The sequence below is a fragment of the Rhipicephalus microplus genome, chromosome 5 (genome assembly GCF_043290135.1).
Source record: "Rhipicephalus microplus isolate Deutch F79 chromosome 5, USDA_Rmic, whole genome shotgun sequence".
In the NCBI taxonomy this organism is placed as follows: domain Eukaryota; kingdom Metazoa; phylum Arthropoda; class Arachnida; order Ixodida; family Ixodidae; genus Rhipicephalus; species Rhipicephalus microplus.
The window spans coordinates 178,043,859-178,067,664 of NC_134704.1; the positions used below are offsets into that span (position 1 = coordinate 178,043,859).

The window sequence follows — 23,806 nt, forward strand, 5'->3', positions numbered from 1 at the left end:
GCTGTAGAAAGTTTTTGTTTCCTTTGTTAGAGCACTGACGAGTTTTATTTTGCCACAATGAGATATGTACCCTCGCAAAATGTAACAAAGGGTTTAAAAATGGGATCTCAGTTTTGTTACTAGAATATGCTAAAGATTGCATTCACTGGTCTAGATTGCAACCTGTGGCCGGCGGAGCAGGTTTATGCAGCGTGGCACGATACGAGACCCTCTTCTTCCTTGGCCCTAAATAAAGGCCGACATGGCAGTTTTGACATGAAATAAAGTTTTCGCTTGCAACCTATGTTTGTAAAAAACAACCTTGTGAAATACGGGCAGGAAATATCATTTCGGTTTTGCACATTACTGTCAATTTGCTAAATTTTTTCTACTTGCCTTCGAAATCCTCCCCTCTTTTCCCCCCTCTGATTTGACGTGCGGCCCCCGCTTCGTCGGCTTGATGCAAACTTGGCCCTCTGCCTCAAAAAGCTTGCCAACCCCTGCTCTAAATCATGATCCTCTTTCTTGGGAAGGTTTATGGGGAACCAGCAATGGAGTTTCCGCAACAGCACCCTGTCGGGCACCGCCGAAAACATTTGAGCCTACAAACCAATACAAGTGGCTGTTCAATCATCGCGCATGGTGCGATGATTGAACAAGAAAAAAGAAGCTTTGATATGAGGAACAAGAAAAAAGATGCTTTGAGACTGGCGTTATTTTTGTGATCACAAATGCCACAACCATAAAAGTTTTTTTAGTAACAGAAAAAAAAATCTAGCATAGTTGACTTTCTGTGGCCTCGCTTTCCATCATTGCATGTGGCTTGAAAACATTAAAGAAAGCACATGAAAACTTAGGCTGGGTGAGCGTCTCGCTGTGTATTACACATTGTATTCGATTTTGACACGACCACAATTGTAACGTGAGAGGTGATGTTCCATTATGTTGTAGCGGGCGATGACGCCGGTGATCGCGATAATTTTATTTGTGTGTGCATGCCAATTCGTATGCCGAGGCGCACGGCGCAGACGCGGCCAACATGCCTCACGTTATCTCCGGAGGGCCGCGGAAGATACGCCCCTTTTGGTTGTCGTTTTCGAAGCCTGTTTTTTTTTGGAAAATAAACTAGTCTTGTCCCAAACTTCAAGGAGTGTAGGTGCCTTCTTTTCGTGCCTCCGTGGGGCGAGTACGCTACAAAGTGGTCACCCAGACGTTTGGAAAAACAGCAGCCCTGTCAGACGAGGAAGGCACTTTAAGCTCACCCACAACCAATGCCTCGGAGTTAAAGCTTCCTGATTTCTGGCCCAAAAACCCCAGGGTGTGGTTCAGCCAAATCGAGGCCCGCTTCCAGCTTCGACGCATCACATCGCAGCAGTCGAAATACCTGCACGTCGTTTCAGCACTGCCACCTGACGACGCTGACGCCGTAGACGGTGTGCTCGCCTCCACTCCATCGGAGGAAAGCCCTACGACGAACTAAAAAGCACTGTCCTGAAACGTCTTGAGGTGTCCGAACAGAGCAGGCTGCAACAACTTCTGTCTCATGAAGAACTCGGTGACCAGCGTCCCTCACAACTACTCCACCGAATACGTCAGCTGCTGGGCCAACAAGCGTCGGAGGAGCGTCAACATCCATTGCTTCGCGACTTGTTTTTGCAGAGACTGCCACAGTCAATACGGATGATACTCGCTGGCTCGGATGACGTGACTCTCGAACGTCTGGCTCAACTCGCCGTCCGCATCACCGACCGCACTGAGTCACCAAAAACGGGAAGGCCCGAACATGCAGACCGGTTAGGTAGCTTAGAGAACAGAGTTGACCGACTGGCTGCAGCAGTTGAAAACCTCGCCCTGTCCAACAAACACCGGCCTGCACGGCATCGTTTGCCATCCCGTGCTCCACGGACACTCAAGCGAGGCAGAGCAGAACATCTGCTGGTACCACCGTCGTTTTAGAGAGCAAGCCATTCGCTGTACCCTGCCAGGCTCGTGAACGGGAAACGCACCGGCCAGTCGCTAACGGCAGAAAGCGACACGGGCCATCGTTCAAGCCGCCTCTTCTTCGTTGTCCACCGCATCACCGGCACACGCCTCCTTGTCGATACCGGAGCGGAGCTATCTATCCTACCAGCAGCAGCTCAACATCGCCGGGGCGGCAAGTTCATTTCGAGCCTAATTGCAGTCAATAATACTGCTATTGCATCATGTGAAGTCCAGTCAATGACGATAGACATCGGACTTAGGCGTACATATCGATGGCTCTTCGTTGTGGCCGACGTCAGAATTGCCATCCTGGGAGCGGACTTTCTGAGCCACTTCAATCTTGACGTCAGCGTTTGCGATCGTCGTCTCAAGGATTACGTCACTTCACTCGCTGTTATCGGACTGAAGTCTGACCTGTCCTCATGCGGCATTTGCACTTTCAACCCAGAGTCAAACTTTCAAAAGATTCTGGCTGAATTCCCTGAAATCACCATACCTCGGAACACCGAACTGCCAATAAAACACAAGGTGATGCATTACATTGTCACCACCGGACCGCCCGTCACTGCTAGACCTAGGAGACTCGCTGGACAAAGACACGAAGTCACCCGCCGTTGGTTCGACCACATGCACCAACTCGGCATTATTCGACCTTCTTCCAGCAACTGGTCTTCCGCGCTGCACATGGTGCCAAAACAACAGTCTGGTGACTGGCGGCCTTGTGGTGATTATCGGGCACCCAATGCTGTGACAACGGCAGACCAATATCCTCTCCCCACATCCATGATTTCAGCGCTCGCCTCGCGAGAACGGCCATCTTCACTAAGCTGGATCTGATGGCTGCTTATCACCAGATTCCAGTAGAACCAAGCGACGTCCCAAAGACGGCCTTGACAACGCCTTTCGGCCTCTTTGAATTTGTTCGTATGCCGTACAAACTGAAGAACCCGGCACAAACTTTCCAGTGTTTCATGAATGAGGTCACTCGCGGACTGCTCTTTGTTTTTGTCTACTTAGATGACATTTTGGTTGCCAGCAAAAGGCCTGAGGAGCATGAAAATCACCTGCGCCTCCTCTTCAAGCGTCTTGATGAGCACAGTCTGGTTTTGAAGCCCCAAAAATGCATCTTTGGTGTTGAAGCACTAGATTTCTTAGGTCATCGAATCAGCCTGCAAGGCATCTTGCCGCTCGAATCACGGGTACAAGCAGTCAGGGAATTCCCCATGCCTAGCTCTTTCCGCAAGTTGCGCGAGTTTCTCGGGCTAATCAACTTCCATAGGCGCTTAATCTCATCCTGTGCACACATTCTACAGCCGCTAACTGACTCGCTGCGCTGGGACGGCAAGAAAATGCCCGAGTTTCACTGGTCAGTGGAGCACGAAAAGCCTTCCAGGACGCGAAAACTCAGCTTGCCTCTGCAACACTTCTGATGCACCCGCTCTCCGACGCGCCAAACCGGCTCATGGTTGACGCTTCAACGACGGCAGTGGGAGCAGTGTTGCAACAATATGATGGCAAGGACTGGAAACCGATAGGTTTCTTTTCTAAACGTCTGAAACAGGTGGAAGTGCACTACAGAACCTTTGGAAGAGAGATGCTGGCCATTTATTCCTCTGTAAAGCATTTCCGTTTTTTCCTAGAAGGCCGCATTTTCCACATTTTAACGGACCACAAGCCGCTGACTTATGCGTTCAAGAACAACAGTTCCTCATATTCGGAAAGAGAACTGCGCCAACTTTCTTTCATTTCCGAATTTTCCACGGACATCCGCCACATAACGGGGAGCGAAAACCAAGCAGCCGACGCACTCTCCCGTATCGACACCGCTTCAGCGTCCGTCGACTATGAGACATTAGCCGCCACCCAGCGGGAAGACCCAGAGCTAACCGAGATGAGGGAGAATCCACTGTCACTGGTGCTCGAAGAGATCCCGCCACCATACACAGCGACTATGGTCACATGCGACACATCGCAGAAATCTCCAAGACCCTTTGTCCCCGTCATGTTTCGGCGTGCAGTGTTTGACAGCCTTCACGACCTCAGCCACCCAGGAATCTGCGCGACGCAGAGGCTCATCACTGACCGCTTTGTGTGGCCCGGAATTAACGCCGACGTTCGACACTAGGCGAAGATGTGCCGAACATGTCAAGCAGTCAAGCTGACTCGTCACGCGCACAGCACTCCAAGCATTTCGGCCACCAGAGTGTTGTTTCGACCACGTGCACTTGGACTTGGTGGGACCTCTTCCTCCTTCCCAGGGTTACAGATACCTGCTCACTTGTGTCGACTGCTACTCACGGTGGCCCGAGGCGCGCCGATTCTGGACATCGCAGCCAGGACCGTCGCACAGGCGTTTGTGGCCACATGGGTTTCACGCTATGGCTGCCCACTGCGCATAACGACCGATCGTGGACGACAATTCCAGAGCAACCTATTCTCTGCGCTGGCAAGGCTTCTGGGAACACGGCTCCAGTACACCACGGCTTACCATCCAGTGACCAATGGAATGGTAGCGGCTACACCGTCAACTGAAGGCATCTTTAACGGCCAAATTGGATAGAGAGCACTGGGTGGAGAAGCTCCCTTTCGTTCTTCTGGGCCTGGGTACGGCGATAAAAGAAGACCTCGGATTCTGTGCAGCAGAAATGCTGTATGGCTCTACAATCCGACTACTGGGAGAATTCTTCGGTGAGAAACCAAGCGCTACGCCGACGCCTTCAGAACATATGGAAAGGCTACACTCCTGGTTGGAGCACCTGCAACCCAGCGCGCCACGCGTCAGCCGCTACCTAAGAGTGTTTTCTTTCCCAGACATGAATGAGGCAACCCATGTGTTCGTGCGACGTGACACAGTGAAAGCGCCGTTGACTTTAGCGTACGACGGGCCCTTTAGTGTCTTTTCGCGGTCGCACAAAACTGTGACCATTCGTGTTCGCGACAGAGAGGACGTCGTTCCTATGATTGCGTGAAACCGGCTCACCTCGTAGACTAACTCGCACATTTGCTTGTTTTTTTTCCCAGGCTCCGCGGTCTAGGGGGGGAACCCTTGTAGCGGGCGATGACGCCGGTGATTGCGATAATTTTATTTGCGTGCGCATACTAATTCGTATGCCGAGGCGCACGGCGCAGACGCAGCCAACATGCCTCACGTTATCTCCAGAGGGCCGCGGAAGATACGCAGCCATTCCCCTTTTGGTTGTCGCTTTCAAAGCCTGTTTTTCTTGGAAAATAAACTAGTCTTGTCCCAAACTTCAAGGAGTGTAGGTGCCTTCTTTTCGGGCCTCCGTGGGGCGAGTACGCTACAATGTCGAGGAATTAAAAAAAAAAAGTTTTTTTGCAGTCAGTGTGCAAGTGTTGACATTAGGTAGCAAAAATAGTGAAGGAAAAAGAAAAAAAGACGTCACATTCGAGTAAATACAGTATAGTACGCCTTGCGGCAGCTCTTTACTACTAGCTGTTTCTCAGCCAGCTTGCCAGGGCGGTGCAATGTGTAAATTTTACACGTGCTACCTGGCCAGCACTGGCTACGCATGGAAGGCATGTTAATAGATGATCATTGTTCATGTGGATAATGGGCTTCAGTTTTGCCTAGTGCATTTGTTCTTGTATCTTTTCAGTATTTTTGTTTGATGGAAGCATGGCGTGCACAGCATTTTGCGCAATGTAGGAGAAAATACTACCCATACAATTCTTCAGTGTGCGTGCATGCTGTCGTGAATGATCCTTTAGACCAGGGGTTTGAAATGGAGGGCTGAGTTACAAGAAGCTGACAAAGCTAGCGGCCACACGGCAAAAAAAAAAAAAAAGTTCTATGAAGCGGTGATAACGCAGAAAACTAGCTAAGTTCGACTATATTTTGGGCTAAATTCTAACAAGTTCGGAAAATGAGGCACCATGCCAAATGGAAGTGATGTCTAACCACACTTGAGGTTGCAAATGTCCTGCTAGCCTTAAGATGGGAAGAGACTAGGGGAGAGGTTCTGACGTCGGGCCACATAATACTGCCTTGTGGGCTAAATGGGGCCTGCGCATCACTGGTTGCCTACACCTAGTTTAGACAATGGCCCGTTTGCCCTGTGTACGATTTTCTACAAGAGAAGGGTAGGTCATACTGCACTCACCATGGGCATTTGACAATCTGTCGTGCATGCTTCTTTGAAGCACGAGTTTTGAGCAGCATCTTGCTCGCTCGCTTTTCTGCCCAATCCACTCAGTTTGTTCGGTGTGCTGAACACGACCGATACCTTCACTCGAACTGCAAACCTTTTTTAGTTGATGGAATGCAGTGTGAATGTATGGCATGACAGACATATTATTACATTGAACTACCGTATAAACTCACGCAATGAACGCACTCTTTTTCTTGAAAAATCGGAGCAAAGTTGGTTGGAGGTGCGTTCATTATGCAAGGTAAACTTTATGAAAACTTTTTCGGGAGAAGGAAAAAAATGCGGTAGTGCAAAAAAAAAAAAAAAGAAGTTAGGTCGCTTAACTTTTCGCGATTTACATACGCGTACACTGTTTGGAAACAGCTTCTTTGTTGCACTTGACTCATCCGGTGGTTGATGGTGCTGTCTTTTGCAAGCTGTCCCCAGCCGCCCACACATAGAAAGAAAAGCAGTAGGGGCGCGGCAACGGAGGGGGGGGGGGGGGGGGGGGAGCGAATCGAGGTGGTTGAGGGGGGTCCGAGAAGTAATAAAGAACGAAAGAGAACCAACGAGGAGGCGCCAGGTGTCAATTAGCGTGACTGCAGCCGATGAATGTAGAGGATGCATTTATTACGGGGGGGGGGGGGGGGGGAATCCAGATTTAGATTACTGAAGTCGGAAGTGCGCTTATTATGTGAGTGCGTTCATTACACGAGTAAATACGGTATGTAACGGTCGTTCGCAGATTTTAACATGCGAATGTCTTTTAGAAGGACTTCACACAAACTGTACAGCACTGATGCAGGAAATCCTGCCTCTGTCAATTTAATAACTTACACTATCACTTACAGTGGAACCTCGGTTATACGATTGCGGCTCATACAAATTTCGGGCTGATATGAATTTTTCTGTTGTCCCAACCAAGGCATCCAGTGTAATGGAGTACGGTTGTTGCTAGCTAGTTATCACCTGTAACATTTGATAAGAGTGTACGCTAGCATGCAGAAGCCTGCGCTGTCGCGGAAAACATGGTTATCACGCACGGGCACAGGAGCCCAACGAGGATATGCGTGCTGCGGCATGGCCTCAGAGAATTTTCTTGCCAATCTTGGAGGCTTTAATGCGCCTTCGTGTTTATATTGCAAATGGCATTGGCGTAACATTGTGTTTTTTTTTTTTTTTTCATCTTAACAAGTCGACCCGTGCTGCTGTGCTCGAGGCAGGCTCATACTGTCGTTAAAAATGACTGCCATGTCGATGTAAGCCATGTCCTCGCAATTCATTTTAGAAAAGGTGGACGAGAAGCGAAAGTAAGTGGTCTTGTAGGCTAGCAGCATCAACATCCACAGTTGTTAGGGATGTGCACGCATGCCAACTCAGCTGGTTTTAAATTACTCTACACTCAAATCTCTTCTTTTTGTAGGAGACAAATGGGTATGACAGGCACCAGTGTGCCTACACTAAAATAGGGATTGATCACAACACAAGAGCAATGTACCCTGCTTATAAGAGGCACCTCATATAAAATAGAAGAATTTCTCCTTGATAAGTCTTTCATAAAGGGGATCAAGGGTATGGAAAGCGCTTCTTAAGGTATTTTCGCCAGGGCACTGTACTGCCGTGCGAAAAAGCATACAGAGATTGTGAAGGGACTACTAGCTTTCACGTGTTGCAATGCATCTGGTCAATAACCTCTCACGGGCGTACACGCCGTAAATTTACGAATGCAAGTATGATTGTTGACATCTAAGAATGTTATTGATAATTATTCAGGGCTATTTGTGACATTGCTGCAGCCCACAGAAGCCATGGATAAAAGCTTATAGCAACTTTCCTTTGTTGCATACTGATTTTCCATGTTTTCTGGTGATACGAGTGTTGAATGATAGGAATGTTTTTAGTGACCCTGCAAGTTTCATATCACTAAGGTTTCACTGTATTTGATGCAAGGGGATCAGTTGCCAGCATTCCGGAAGGCTAACATAGCAGTGCCCCATTTGATGACGTTTGAATGGCCGGAATAAAATGGCAAAGGTTACTTTCTAATCAGGGTGAGTACTTCTAGCACAGGTGCCAGAGGTGCAGGGTCAGCTGTAAGTCGAGGAAGCTGAGGTGGCCACCGGTGGGCTGTTTATGTCAGTATAAATAATTCCACTGTTGAAATAAATTACTTCAGAATGCACTGCACTTGTTCCCCTCTAATGGACAACATGGAGCACTTGGAGGTAATCAATAACTCATCCACATAGCGAAGCACCTGCACAGTCCGACTATCAGATGTTAGCATGGCTTCCATAGACCTGCTCAAGAAAAAGCATAACTATCTAGACCGTCCAATGTAATCTTCGCGCATGTTCTTGTAAAAGAGCTGTCATCGTGTGTTTTTGTGCATTTTGTTCTTTTTTTTAGAGTACATATTCCACTGTGACGAAGTGAAGCTTTTTGTTGTCAGCCGGAGATGTTAGCATGGCTTCCATAGACGTGCTCAAGAAAAAGCATAACTATCTAGACCGTCCAATGTAATCTTCGCGCATGTTCTTGTAAAAGAGCTGTCATTGTGTGTTTTTGTGCATTTTGTTCTTTTCTTTAGAGTACATATTCCACTGTGACGAAGTGAAGCTTCTTGTTGTCAGCCGGAACTTGGTTCTGTTCCTTCTTCTTTCTTTGTCTTGTTGTGCTGTTCATCTGAAGTTCAGCATGTACCAACAAGCCCACATTAACACACTATATGAGTTTATATCTACAACCTCGCTGCAGTGCTGGGAAACAGTGAGTAAAGGTGTATGTGTTTTTTTTCTCTTGCGTGTAGTGTGTGGTATAGAAACAGAAGAAGGCCAAGCAAGGCTCTGTGTGTCCAAAAAGCTGCATGTTCAAGTCAGAATAGGCAACGCAGTATGGAGCCACATAGATCCAGTATTGTACTACATCATGGTCAACCTTGGTCACTCATGTTTCATTATACATGCTTGGGAAACTACAAGACATCAGTTCTGAGAAAAGTTGAGGAAGGTTCAAAAGGAATAAAAAAATTATGATCAGTTGACTCATCATGAAGCTAGTGAAAGAACCCCTCACATAGTTGCACCCATCGAGGACCTACTATGGATACCTATCACAAAGCTGCCAAGTGTACCCATCATGAACATGCTAAGAGTAGTACACATCAACAAGCTACCAAGGGTACTCACCATGGAGCTAGTAACGGTACATATTAGGAAGCCACTAAGTGTACTCATTACAAAGCTACAGAGGGTACACTGCCACAAGGTACCGAGGGTACCTGTCATAAAGCTGCAAGGGGATCCGACACAGATTTCTTCGAAGTACAGTAGTTCCTCAGTAAGTCGAAGTCTGTTATACAGAACAGTTGCTCCTGGCAAGATACTTTTCCCCCGCAGGGGCGTCTGTGCAAGCAGGCGTTTGATGTGTAGCCACACCACAAACCCGAGCTGACGGGGGAGTTTCGACTCCCTCCCACGTTTAGCCGTGCGTGGCTGAGCCGTGTCCAGGGAAAAGCGGATCCTGGGGGTTGAGCCAATGCTGGGTGATTGGACCTTTAAGGCCCCCTAGTGGCGGCAACACACCCCTTTGGCCCCGGCTTCACGTAGACGGCACCCCTGGGCTGACCCACTCAGGGTAAACCGGCAGTCGCCTTTTCCTGTCTCTCCCTCTCTTCATCTTCGTCTTTCCCTCTCACCTTCAATCTTGTTCTCTCCTCTCTTCAATTTACTTCTCTTTTTCCTGGCGGCAAGGGTTAACCTTTTGTGGCTATTCAAACTAGGGTAAACCATATTGGGTTATAGTAACTACGTACTGCTGGCGTTGCGCAGACATGTCCACATGCTCTGCCACGTCGCCTTGTTGGACTCCGTAGTGGGTGGTAGGCGCCGTTACCGAAAAATCCACATTTTCCCATGGGATCCTCGACCCCCTCTCTAACTGATCTTGCCTTGAAAAGGGTATGCACTGACGCAACTTCACTACTTTGGCCCAAAAACAGAGAAACTTTCCCAAAATACCATGTCCTCCACTGCAAACAATCATCTACAAAAGCTAGAGCCATCTCACCCTTCCTTGTGGCCAAGTGCTTGAGAGAGACCATTGGAACCGGTTATAAGGCCGCGAAGATGGCAAGTGAAGATTTGCTTCTCGAATTAAAAGACAAGGAACAGTACAATAAACTCTCATACCTTGTAGCCTTTGGTAACATCTCCGTCTCTGTGAGCGCACACCGTACCATGAATACAGTGAAGGGCGTGGTATCGGACGAAGATTTGATGACACTGAGTGAAGAAGAGCTCCTTGATGGATGGAAGGACCAAGGTGTAATTCATGTCCAGCGCATCAAAATCAGACGTAACAACAACGAAATAGCAACAAAGCACTTGATACTCACCTTCAACTCAACCACTTTACCTGAGACTCTCCAAACTGGCTATATAAAACTCCATGTCCGACCCTTCATTCCAAACCCGAGGCGTTGTTTGAAATGCCAGCGATTTGGCCATGCATCCCAGAGCTGCCGAGGGCAGCTGATGTGTGCTAAGTGTGGCACAACCGGCCACAGTGCTGATCAATGTAGTCATGACGAGGTCCTCTGTGCTAACTGCGAAGGTAGTCACCCCTGATACTCCAGAGCGTGCCCAGCCTGGAAAAAAGAAAAAGAAATAATAACTATAAAAGTTAAGAAAAATATCACATTCAGGGAAGCAAGACAACGGATCTCGTCGTCATGGCACTAAAAACACCTTTCGCCGAAGTGGTGCAACGAGGGGCGGCACCACAAAGGCCCTTTGCAGTTGCCCGGACCACGCCTAGCAAGCCGAGGCCAACGCCACAAGCCCCTATGGCAGGAGCAGCCAGCGCTGCCCTGCCCACATTTAGCCTGCCCACACCAGTGACCTCTACAAGCTCTGGCAGCAGCCAGGGCAATCACGAGGCCAAGGGGGCCTCATCGACCTCCAGCTCGGTGGGGACAAAGACTTCGTCGATCGAGGCGAAGTCTAAGCGATGCACAGATCACTCTGTAGAGCGGGCGTCCAGTGCCGCGCAAGAGGCTATGGACACCAGTTCAAGCCAAACGGCGCAGGAAGCGCCGAAGGAGGGGCGAGCTTCTCTCGACCACCCCAAAAAGGACAAAACGCCGATTACAGGACCTGACAAAGGCCTTGTAAAATGAGCTAATCTCCGTCTTCTCTGCACACAGCACTTTTTTCTTTTTTCCCCTATGGACAAAATCATACAGTGGAACGTAAGAGGAATACTTAAAAATTTAGATAACGTCCAAGAACTTCTCAGTAAGTTTAACGCAAAAGTGCTATGTGTACAGGAAACGCACTCAACTCCCAAACACAAGGACATCCTACGGCAATATATTATTTTCCGAAAAGACCGGGAGAATGCTGTCATACCATCTGGCGGTGTGGCCATTGTAGCTGATCCAAGTACATCATGCCAGCATTTGAAGCTCCAAACGGCCCCTGAGGCAGTGGCCATTCGAGCTGTACTTTTTAATAAACTGATTACCATATGCTCTGTGTACATACCACCGCATCAACAGCTACACAGACGTGATCTAGAATCATTAATAGATGAACTCCCAGAGCCGTTTCTGATTCTAGGTGATTTTAATGCACACAATGTCCTGTGGGGCGATGCTCACTGCGATGCACGAGGACGCCTCACTGAACAGCTCCTTTTTTCTTCTAGTTTATGTTTTTTAAATATAAAGGAGCCTACGTATTTTAGCCTTGCAAACAACACGTACTCCTCCATAGATCTTAGCATTTCATCACCGTCCCTTTTACCTGTTTCTAAGTGTAACGTTCTTAAGAACCCTTTTGGGAGTGACCATTTCCCAATCATCCTGAGTGCGCCGAACAAAGATCAACTACCCCTGCAGGTTCCTCGATGGAAGATTGACTTGGCTGATTGAGAGGTATAGAACTCTTACACACATGACATGGACTGAGCTGCCTGCCCTGACCATAGATGGCGCTGTCACGTACTTTACAGCTTTTGTACTTGATGCTGCATCGAAATGTATTGCCAAAACGAGCAACATGTCTTCTAAACGGCGAGTCCCATGGTGGAACGACGCATGCAGGAAAGCACGAACCACTCAAAACAAAACATGCGCGTTGCTTCGCGATTCTCTAACAGCAGAAAACCTGGAAAATTTCAAGCAGGTCAAGTCGCAGGCAAGGAAAACGCGTCGAGAAGCTAGACGAGAGAGCTGGACAAAGTGTATATCGAGTATCAACTCATACACAGATGGGGGAAAAGTGTGGAATAAGGTAAAGAAAATTAAGGGCCAACAAACGTATTCCCTGCCATGAGTAAATAGCCTCGGGAAAAGCTTGGAGGATCAAGCCAACTTTCTTGGCACACATTTCGAACACGTATCGAGCTCCTCACACTACTCCGAAACCTTCCAGAATTACAAAGCATGAATAGAAAAACAAAAGTTAGAAAGAAAATCTGCAAGAAATGAGGCATATAACGAACCATTCTGCTTAGCAGAACTGCGAACAGCACTCAGCTGCTGTAATACATCTACCCCAGGTTCTGACAACGTAATGTACGCAATGCTGAAGGAACTACCATCCGAAACTAAAAAAACCCTCCTCTCTCTTTATAATTGCATATGATTTTCAGGTGTGATCCCCTCCTCCTTGAAGGAGGCTGTTATAATTCCAATTTAGAAGCAGGGAAAGGATCCCTCTATTGTATCAAGTTACAGACCTATAGCGTTAACAAGCTGCCTCTGCAAACTATTTGAAAAAATGATTAATTGCCGCTCAAGAAACAAACAAATCGCTTGACCCATACCAGTGCGGGTTTAGAGAGGGCTGATCTACCACCGACCATCTTATACGTATCGAGTATCGAGGCACACATACGTGAGGCTTTTGTTCATAATCAGTTTTTCTTATCTGTGTTCCGCGACATGGAGAAGGCCTGCGATACTACGTGGAGGTTTGGAATATTGAGAGACCTCTCACACATAGGAATACATGGTAATATGTTCAGCGTCATTGAAAGCTATCTGTCGGATCATACATTTTGTGTTAGAGTGAGCAATGTTCTGTCCCGAACATTTGGACAGGAAACCGGAGTGCCACAGGGTGGGGTGCTCAGCTGTACGCTCTTTATTATAAAAATAAATTCTCTCCGCCTGTAAATCCCACGTAATATCTTTTATTCAACATATGTCGACGATGTGCAGATAGGTTTTCAATCGTGCTCTCTTGGGATCTGTGAGTGACAGGTTCAGCTTGCCCTTAACAAGGTATCTAAATGGGCTGATGAAAACGGGTTCAAACTGAGCGCACAGAAAAGCACCTGTGTTCTTTTTTTCACGAAAAAGAGGCTGGCACCCTGATCCTGAAGCGGTCGTCAAGGGTGAGCGTCTACCCGTAAACACAGAACATAAGTTCCTAGGCATAATTATAGATGTGAAGTTAACCTTTGCACTGCACATAAAACATCTTAAAAATAAATGCTTGAAAACAATGAATATCCTAAAGGTGCTGTCACGAACAACGTGGGGCAGCGACAGAAAGTGTCTCATGAATCTGTATAGAAGCCTTATACGCTCACGCCTTGAGTATGGGGCAATAGTCTATCACTTTGCCACGCCAAGCGCTCTGAAAATATTGGGCCCTGTTCATCATCAAGGCATCCGCCTGTCCACAGGCGCCTTTGAAACAAGCCCAGTTTAAAGCCTTTATGTAGAATCGGACGAGTGGTCACTCCATCTGCAGAGAACATATTCTTCCTTCATATATTTCCTTAAAGTAAATGCGAACAGTGAGCAGCCCGCATATTCCACCATCAACGACCTGTCCAGCGCTCAACTTTTTTTGAAATCGGCCCGTAATGGCACGCCCTTTCTCACTGCGTGTTAGAGACCTAGCTGAAGAAACAGATGTCCCACTGCTTGAATACCACCTCAGCCCATCGCTCCGCAGCTCCCGCCATGGCAGTGGCAGGTTATAGACTGTGACACATCTTTCGTAGCTGTCACAAAGCATGCCTCCCCCATACACATTCGAATGTATTTCTTAGAGCTGCAACATAAATATGATTGTCCAGAATATTATACTGATGCATCCAAGTTCCATACTGGCGTGTCCTATGCGGCGGTCGGCCCATCCTTCTCGGATGCCGGCGTTCTGCCCACCAGCACAAGCATTTTTACAGCTGAGGCTTACGCGTTATTTGTAGCCGTTAAACACATCAAAGAATTGAATACGCGCATAGTTATATACACAGACTCCCTGAGTGTCGTAAAAGCGTTGAAAAATCTAAAAAAAAACCAGAAACCCAGTAATTATATCCCTCTATTCAATATTCTGCGCGGCCTATGCTTCCAAGCAACATATCGTCGTGTGCGGGGTGCCAGGACACCGCGAGATCGAAGGAAATGTGTTGGCTGACCAGCTCGCCACGTCAATCAACGGAAGCACTGCCAACTCTTCAGTTGTTGTCCCTATAATGGACCTAAAACCGAACATACGGAAAAAGCTCAGGGCTTACTGGCAGAAGTTATGGGATCTACAAACTCATAACAAGTTACACTTGATCAAACCATTCCTCGGTAACTGGCCACCCACGTCGAAAACGGGCCGTACAGAGGTCAGTCTCAGTCGGCTTAGAATAGGACACACACACAGCATGTGAACACACCTTTTATCCGGTGGTGACCCATCCAGCTGTCACAGATGTAGCCGTCCAATTACCGTACTCCACATACTCCTTGAATGCTCTGAGCTAGAGGCTTACAGGAAAAAAACATTTTCCACTAGCATTCAAGGAACACATACCCCTTCATCCAGCTATGTTTATTGGTTGCGAACCTCTTTTTAAATATAATGCATTGAATGCATTCTTAGAGGAAGTAAATACTTTCCATGTTATCCACTCAAGTGATCGGTAGCACGGCCTCTGAAAGGAGGCTGCTGCTGCGGATGCTACATCCAAAGAGAGCACCTGTCTCCCAGCCCTTGGGACCAAAGGCGCTGGCGAGGCATCGGTGCTAATATAACACTCCTATTCTATGGTGTCATGATTACTTAGAACTCATTCTCACCAGGCATGCTCCACTTCACTTTCATGATTTTAATAAATATATGTCTTACGCATTTTTACAGCCCAGAAACTTAGGCCCTTTTACAGCCATTTAACATAACCATTGCTCCGTTCCGATATCATCTCCTGGCGCTCTTTGGCCATCAATGGCCCTTGCGCCATTAAACAACATATATCATCATCATCATCTGGCAAGATTGGTTTTGGTCTTGTGTCCTGCAGTCTTGTTCATCTCTCAGTAAACAGAACTGCTAAACAGAACATATTTTACCAGTTCCTTCAGGTTCCATTTCATGAGAGTCTAGTAGGGCATCAACATTAAACTGGTTTTGCGGCAAAACCGGTTATTCGGTTATTTGATTCATCGGTTATTCGATTTGGAAAACTGGATAACCGGATTGACTGGATATTCAGTTGGTTATCGGTTAATAATACCGTGATATTCGCTTGATCGAATAATCGGATTTTCATTTTGTAATGTTGGCATAAGTATTCATTTTTATTGGATTCTCGTGTTTGTAGGAAACATTGCAACCATTTGTACAAGTCCGATATGTGCTTTTATTGACCTTCTCACATTGTTCATTTGTCCGAATGTGCAGACATTACATGAGTCAATAGTGATAGTGCTTCTTGAAAGGTAGCTAGTGATTACCCATTCACAAACATTCTGTTAATGATGAATATTCACAGGGTGCGAAAGTGCATGCACAGTTGAGAAACGGGAGGTCTTTGCAAGGTCAATAATGTCAATAATGAATAACGTCAATAATGAATGAATGAGCTGCGCATGTTGTGTCTGTACGTATCCAATAGCACTTAAATTTCGAATAAGCTCTTAGCGAGACTAAATATTCGCTTCCAAATATTCGAATAACTGAATGTACATTCATTCAAACTGGATAAGCAGAATTCCCGTTTCTTTAAATTTGGATAACTGGCTTTCAAGGCCGGATTCACTTTTCTCCGGTTTAACCGGATAGCTGGTTTGGCAGATACTTGCAAGCCCCCGAGTCTTCTGTATAGATTTGCGACTGTGTGAAAATTTGTTCTAATCCAAGATTTCAGCATGAGGTAAACCTCCTGTTTGTAAACGTGCTTCAAGTTGGTGTATTTTTTTTATCTCGTCAAACTGTCCTCGATGTTATGGTCTGCTCCATGTTTTTATGCACATCTTATTCATTTTAGTACTCCTTTATCTATGAACACTGTCTTTAGTGTTTGATTTCCTGGAGTGCACTGACCTGCATATAATTTTGTGTTCATTTGTCAGTAGTTTCTCATTTGATATAGTTGACCCTTACCTCACCTTGCCTGAATATGTCTTTCTTTGCATGCACATTCATCTTTGGGTGCCATTGAGACTCACCCCATTGTTGTATCTTCAGTGACTCTGTAGCCAGCTAGCCAACACACACACATGTTTATTGCAACTTTCAATACAACGAAATGACCCCACCGCCCACTTGGGGTAGCCTTATAAGCTAAAAAAGAACATAACAGTGACGTCAGAGAGCCAGACACTTCCATGAGCATCTTATCTTAAATACGACACGCTTTCTATCTTAGGTGGTATTACACAACACCCATCGTGCAGAAAAGTCAATACAGTAGAATCTCGGTGATACGAATTCAAAGGGAGTACACAAAATATTCACCTCATCCTGTATTCGTATAAATCAAAAAAAAGGTAAAGCTGGTCATGAAGATGACAAGGAATTTATTAAGGTAAACAACTTCTTGTTGAAAAGAAGTCGATGCCCTTTTGAACTTTCCTGGTTTCACTGCCTCTCAATAAAGTGCCACGTATTTGTCACTCATGCTCATTCACACTTTGCATCAAAGAGAGTGAGAGCGGCTTATTGTTAATGCACTCGCTTCACCGTTTAAACGACCGAAAAATGCACCACAAAGTCGACCTGAGAAATGTTAGTCCTGGAGTATTCACACTGGAAAATTCAAGCGAAAATGCTACAGCTTCTACAAAACCACATTCGTGCCCGTCGGAAATGTTCAAATTTGTTCTGCCCCTCAAACACATGCCACCACTACTGTCGCCGCTTGAGAATTCATTCCTGGGCATTCAAATCCATACCGAGTTCTAGTTCTAGTGCCGCGAGGTTAACACGAAAAAATAAGTTCTGGAGGGTGCACACTGGGAAATTGAAGGGAAAAGGCCAGAGCGGGCACAAAACCACATACGTGCCCATCAGAAAGGTTCACATTCGTCCTGCCCCTTATACACATGCCACCACTACTGGCGCCGCCTGAGAATTTATTCCTGGGCATTCAAATTTATACAGAGTTCTAGTTATGCATGCAAAGCTTTGAAAAGAAACGTTTTACACCTTCACAAATGTTCCTTTGAGAGTTATGCCAAAAGAAGCGACACGAGCAGATGCACTGGCAGTGACGGGGACAGATTCAGCTGGCAATGCAAAAGCGAGACACGGTAGGGCATGTCGACCCGCTGCTGTTGCAGCACCTTTTTTTACTTCCAGTGTTCTCAGTGATCTTAATTCTAACCAGGCTCTCGATGAACACGTCTTAAGACCGTGAGCTTTGTCACGCTGCGTGGGTAGTTCGCGATTACACCAACACGAGCCACCGCCCACGCCTTTGCCGCAATGTGTGATGTACAATTGGTTGTTTACATCGCGTGGTTTGAGTGCTAGTACAGCCGGTGTACCCAAAGCTGTTGCAGAAAGATAATCTACTATCACGTGGCGGAGAAATTGGTCTCGGACCGCGTCAGCGTCGCGGCAATGTTTTCTGGCCACTTTTCCGGCAGCGAAGCGAGGGCAGTTCTGGAGAGTTTCGCCGCATTTGCTCCCTTTGAGACCAAGAGGAGAGTTTCGCTGCATTTGAGGAGAGTTTCGCCGCATTTGCTCCCTTTGAGGCCAAGTGTTAACGGGCCTTCCTCCCACAGACAAGGCGTGCTGCGCCACTCGCATGCTGCGACCAAACGTGCATTCGTATCATCTGCGGTGGCTGGGGAAACCGTTCGTATAACACCGAATCACGGCTTATTTCATATAATGTGGACCATCCGAAGCAACGTTAAAATTCCTATCGCGGAATTCCCATTAGCCGTAATCGTATCATCGAGACTCTACTGTATAAGGTAAAGCTGTTGCAAGTTGCATAATATGGTTGCAAACACAATGAGGCTTATACTGTGCAACAGCATAAGCACATGCCAGCAGAAAGGGTGTTCGCTGCTTCTCTAAACAAAAGGCTATCCAGCTAAGGGCAAGCATTTGCTCATAGAAAAACACAGAAGACCTGGGAAGGTCTCACACGTGCCTATGCAAACTGGATATCGGGAAAGAATGCACACGTGTGTCAACTAGTCATATATCATCCTAACAAACATTAACTAGCGTAGAGAGTAGAGTGAGTTGGGGCATATTCATGTTATGAGCGCAGTCAACCGACTCTTTGTGAACTGAACGTGTCATCATAATTTGTGTAACTTTCTCATCTGTAGAGATAATCATTAGTGTGTGCCAGCTCGAGGTCGTCTCGCCCTGCCACGGTGGTCTAGTGGCTAAGGTACTCGGCTGCTGACCTGCAGGTCACGGGATCAAATCCCCGTTGCGGCGGCTGCATTTTCGATGGAGGCGAAAATGCTGTAGGCTTGTGTGCTCAGATTTGGGCGCACGTTAAAGAACCCCTGGTGGTCAAAATTTCCGGAGTCCTCCACTACGGCGTCTCTCATAATCATATGGTAGTTTTGGGACGTTAAACCACACACATCAATCAAATCAGCTCGAGCTCGTCTCGAAGAAAGCGCTTCCTCATGATATTCTCAAAAAGCACAAGAAAAATCACGATACAAAGAATCAAAAAGTACAGGACGACGTGCAAAATAACAAATGTTCTATTTTAGAGAGGATGATTATGCAAAACACAGGTAAATGTTTCACTAATGATATCAATTCATATCTAGACATCAAACTGTTTAGAAATGCAGTTTCTCGATTGCATAAAAAAACATTTTGCAAATTCCTGAACCCCTAACTTTTTTCTTTACTGTTTAATTTAGATCAGCAGGATTAATGCTAGATATGCATATTATCAACTAATTGTGTGCAGTTTACTTTGCTGATTTATTTTTGTCTAATTGGTCTTCCATAACATCTGGTGTACTCCAGGACATACTTCTAGGCCTTTTGCTATTCTTATTAATGACATTTCATCCAATGTTTCTTATCTATCATCTATTTTCATAGTGCTAACTGTGTGATTTATCATCCTGTTACTTGCAATAGCATAGTGGTCTTCTTCAGTGTGATCTGAACCATGTCGAAAACTATTGGGTGATTTCATGAAATATTGAACGAGCATATATCCAATCTAGTATATCCTTGTTTTTTCTGGGTTCTTTATATGTTATGTGGGCACCTCGGAAGCGCACGGAACCAAAAATTTTATTTGCCAAAAACGTTCCTGGCGTACAATATATATATATATATATATATATATATATATATATATATATATATATATATATATATATATGAGTGGCTGCCTGGGCATCCTGTTCTTCCTGTTCTCAATATTTTTGGATCTCATGCAGAATTTAACACAAATTGTGCAAATTGTGGTGATAATTATTTTCTCTTTGTTTTATTATGCAATACTTTAAATTATATCCATGCTGCTTTGATGTTGTTCTCTAAAGGGAAAAAATGTTGAAAGAATGGCAAACATGGTCCAAATAAAAAATTTTGCTGTTTGATGCACCTTGACATGTTTGCTGTTTTGCACAGACACTTCAGAACTGTACTGCATTTAGGAAAAGCCTTTACTATATTTCTGCCAGAGATACTTTTCCTACAAGCAGTTTAAAAACAGACAGCTAAAAAAGCAATCTTTTTCAAGAAAGCCCATTTTCAAAAATGAAATAATAAAAAAAAACTCCAATCTCAAGATAACTTTTTTATCAAAAAGTGCTAATGTCTATCAAACAAGGCTTCAATATTATATGTCCTCATTCCTTGAGAGATTCAACATGCATGCTTGGTCTATATTATTGCTTTGTCTGGGCTTTTTATATGTTATGTGGGTACATTGGAAGTGCATGGAATAGAAAATTTTGTTCGTAAAAAATGTCCCCAGTGCCAAAAAAATATTTGATGGTGGCTGTGCAAGCATCCTGGTATTGTTCCCTGCAATATTTTTGGAGTTCACAACCGATATTAATGCAAACTATACAGGTTTTTACGAAAAATTTTTTCTGTTGGTTACACTACATAGTACTGAACTATATCCATGCTGTTTTGATGTGCTCTAAAGGAAAAAAAATGTGAAAAAATTGAAAATACAGCCCCAATAAAAAAAGTTTGCTAAGTTTGATATGCTTGGTACGCTTACTATTTTGCACTGATGCCTCAAAGCTGTGTGCGTGGTACAGTGTCACAGAAGCACTCAAAGCCTTTTAACCAAGATGTAGATCTATGTCAACATGGTCATTGAAGTGTACTCAGTTGAGATACAATGCTGCTGGCCAGAAAGTACCGGGTTTGGGTGCTTTGCAAGGCATATGTTTGCCTCATTGCCACAAGGTTGATAGGGGAGAGAATCATTAAGGCTACGGAGATTGCATTGTGAAGTGTTCATTGGAGTAACACCACCTTCATACCTTGCGGCTGGAGCAGGTCTGGCACCTCCTCAGAGTTCATCAAGTCCCAGTGGTAGCCCAACGAGGACACAAAGTGCTCAAGGTTCGCCTACAAGTGCTCACAAGACATGCCGACCGCGGGCACGGTCTGCTGACGAAAGCTCCAAAAAGGCCATCACTGTAAGTGTGTCTAGCCACCTGCTGAGCCAGTCTTTTTTTCCGTTTTACTGATCTTGTAGTGCAATGAAAGCTCGTTAATTCATACTCAAGAGGAGACTATAAAATTGTTTGAATTATGCGGAGTGCGAACTAGTGGCTGGGCGTGAAAATGCACAAACATTGCTGCACGCTGCGTGGGCGGAACCCAAAGAAGCCGCCTCTGGACCAGTTATCACAAACTAGGTGCTACATGTTTGTGGCAGGAGATTTCATTCATCATGGGAGGAACAGGATTTATTCATCAGTCAATGACATGCCAAAAACAAATACTGGCATGCATTTATGCGAGCAATGAGCTTTAATGTTGAAATATGTGATGCAATTTATGCTCCAAAATGTGTTATTTACATGGTGGAGTTAAGGCAGTCAAAATTAAATGTAATTGAGGTCTCCCCTATGTGTTCTCAGAACCAGAATAAGGTTTATTCAACATCAATCACTGATTTTCATTTGCTTGCGTTTATTTCATCGCGACCCCCATGAGCATTGTTTGTTGCTTGTCCAGGAGGTCCAATGCAGCATCTGAAATTTCATCTGCTGAGAAATGCGGTTGTTTCGTCATTTTGCAGCTCTAAATTTAGGTTGGTTTGCTTTTGCAACATATGATCACTGAACGACCAAAACCAGGGGACTCCCAGTTTGAATCAACTGTCGTGGATACCGACGTGTTTGAATTATCTGGAGTTTTTCCCCATAGGAACACACGGCGCTGCGCTGGGACGAGGGCATCAGTTCAAATTAACCATGATTGAATTAACGAGCTTTTACTGTATTTCTGTTTTGGTAGGCAATAATGACATGGGGTAGTTGTACAAATAAGGTTAGGAGTAATTTTCTTATATCTAGTCACCTGTTTGGAGAAATGTGAATAGAAAAACACATAAAAAATTATTTTGTACTGTTTCTGTGTGCTATTTCATTTTCAAAAGTATATGTTTTGAGATCCCCAAGTGGTCACCCTAAACGAAAATTTCACATACTGTTTTCACTTTTCCAATGAGAGCTGCTCGTTTGTGCATACTCTTACCAAGGGGTGGCATCAGGTGAAAGAAAAGCACTGTATGTCCCGTAAAAGGTCCTATGTCACACGCCCTAGAGCTTTGTGAGAAAATTCTGATAACTAGGTATTCATGTTGCATTGACTGGTGTCTGCCGCCTGTTCTTTCTGCAGCAGCAGAAGCCTGCACGAGAGTCCATTGAGGACTGGGAGATCATGCCTGACGAAATACTCACAGGACCACGTATAGGCTCAGGCTCCTTTGGTACTGTCTACAGGGGGCACTGGCACGGTATGTCCTTCAGTCTAATGCCACTCGACGTCTCGCTAACATAAACAGTGCCACTGATCCTTTGCATGTCACTGTTTGTGTAAGCTCAACATTACGCATGTGCAAATATTTGGGCACTTTGAATATTCAGACGAATATTACAGTATTCAAATTCACTTTAACTCGAATTTAAGTTTTTCAAATTTTGAAGCTTTTGAAGTAAATGAACAAACTTAGACTGCATGTAACCCCCCCCCCCCCCCCCCCCCTGCCACTGTAGTGAAGGTGTGCTATGTATTATCATGAATACCGTATTTACTCGCATAATGAACGCACTCATATAATAAACGCACCCCCGTTTCAGTTGTCAAAATTTGGATTTTTTCCTTCCTGCGTAATAAACGCACCCCCTACAATCATCCGCTGCAGTTCCGCAAACCGACACATGTTGCCTCCTTGCCCGTTGGCTCTCTTGCGTTTTTTATTATTATGCTGGCCACCTTGGCTCCCCCCCCCCCCCCTCTTCCGTCGCCCGCTGTTGCGCACCATATAGTTTTTCTTTCTATCTGTACTCAGCACGTCCCCAATCTGTTTTAATTATTTATGTATCACAGCTGCATTAACAAATGGTGCAAATGTAGAGACATCGTAGCTGACAAGCACATAGTGAGAGAATGTCACGAAACTGCCCGCGCCAACCGACAATCACTTCCTGCAAATATGAAGCTTAAAGGCCCAACCGCATGCACGCAATTTTCGAGCGACGACGACAGGATTCGCTGTCGCCATGGCTGTCGCGAAGGGCCATTCGCCACCATCGCACCTGAAAAAAAATTGCTTGTCGTCCAGAAAAAGCTGCAACATGGTGGCAGCTACTGTTCTCGCTTCGATTGCAATTGGCTTTTCGTGTTTGTTAACTGCGCCTACTTCGAGGAACGCAAGATATAGGCTACCTTTTCTACAGTAACTTCTCATGTGGACAACGAGGCGTTGGCGGTATTTTGTTATTAATCTTGTTATCAGTGGTTTGTTTTGATGCTTCGTTGGTAGCTTGCTGCAATGTTGGTTACTTGCTGCAGTCTCGAGGGCGTCGTCGCAGGGAAATTGTGTCATAGTGCACGCTTCTGGGTGCCTCTCAAGATCACAGCATATACCACTGTTGTGGTTGTAGATTGCGTGAAGAAGTAGCCATGAAACGCTTTTATGGCATGCGTGGGTGGCCCGGAAACAGCTTGCAGAAAGTAGTGCCATCAGCTACCGAAGATGAGTGAAGTGCAACAAGGAAGCTGTTTTCAAACAGTGTACACGTAGTCAATTGCAAAAAGCTATGTGACCTAAAATTTTTTTTTTCTTGCATTATAGCATTTTTTGCTCATCCCAAAAAAGTGTTCATAAAATTTGTCGCGCAAATAAACGGACCCCCAACTTTGCTCCAATTTTTCGAGAAAAAAAGTGCGTTCATTATGCGAGTAAATACGGTACTCTGATCT

At 45.5% G+C, this 23,806-nt stretch overlaps 1 protein-coding gene across 4 annotated transcripts in view; it reads left to right on the forward strand.

Moving 5' to 3' along the window:
* Nucleotides 1-23,806, forward strand: part of Raf (serine/threonine kinase raf oncogene) — a 315,639-nt gene that overhangs the window by 247,295 nt on the left and 44,538 nt on the right. For all 4 annotated transcript variants that reach the window (XM_075896231.1, XM_037424899.2, XM_037424900.2 and 1 more), the window contains 2 exons: nt 20,867-21,009; nt 22,220-22,337. In XM_075896231.1, coding sequence (XP_075752346.1) covers nt 20,867-21,009; nt 22,220-22,337 — 261 coding nt within the window. The remainder of the gene's footprint in view (nt 1-20,866; nt 21,010-22,219; nt 22,338-23,806) is intronic.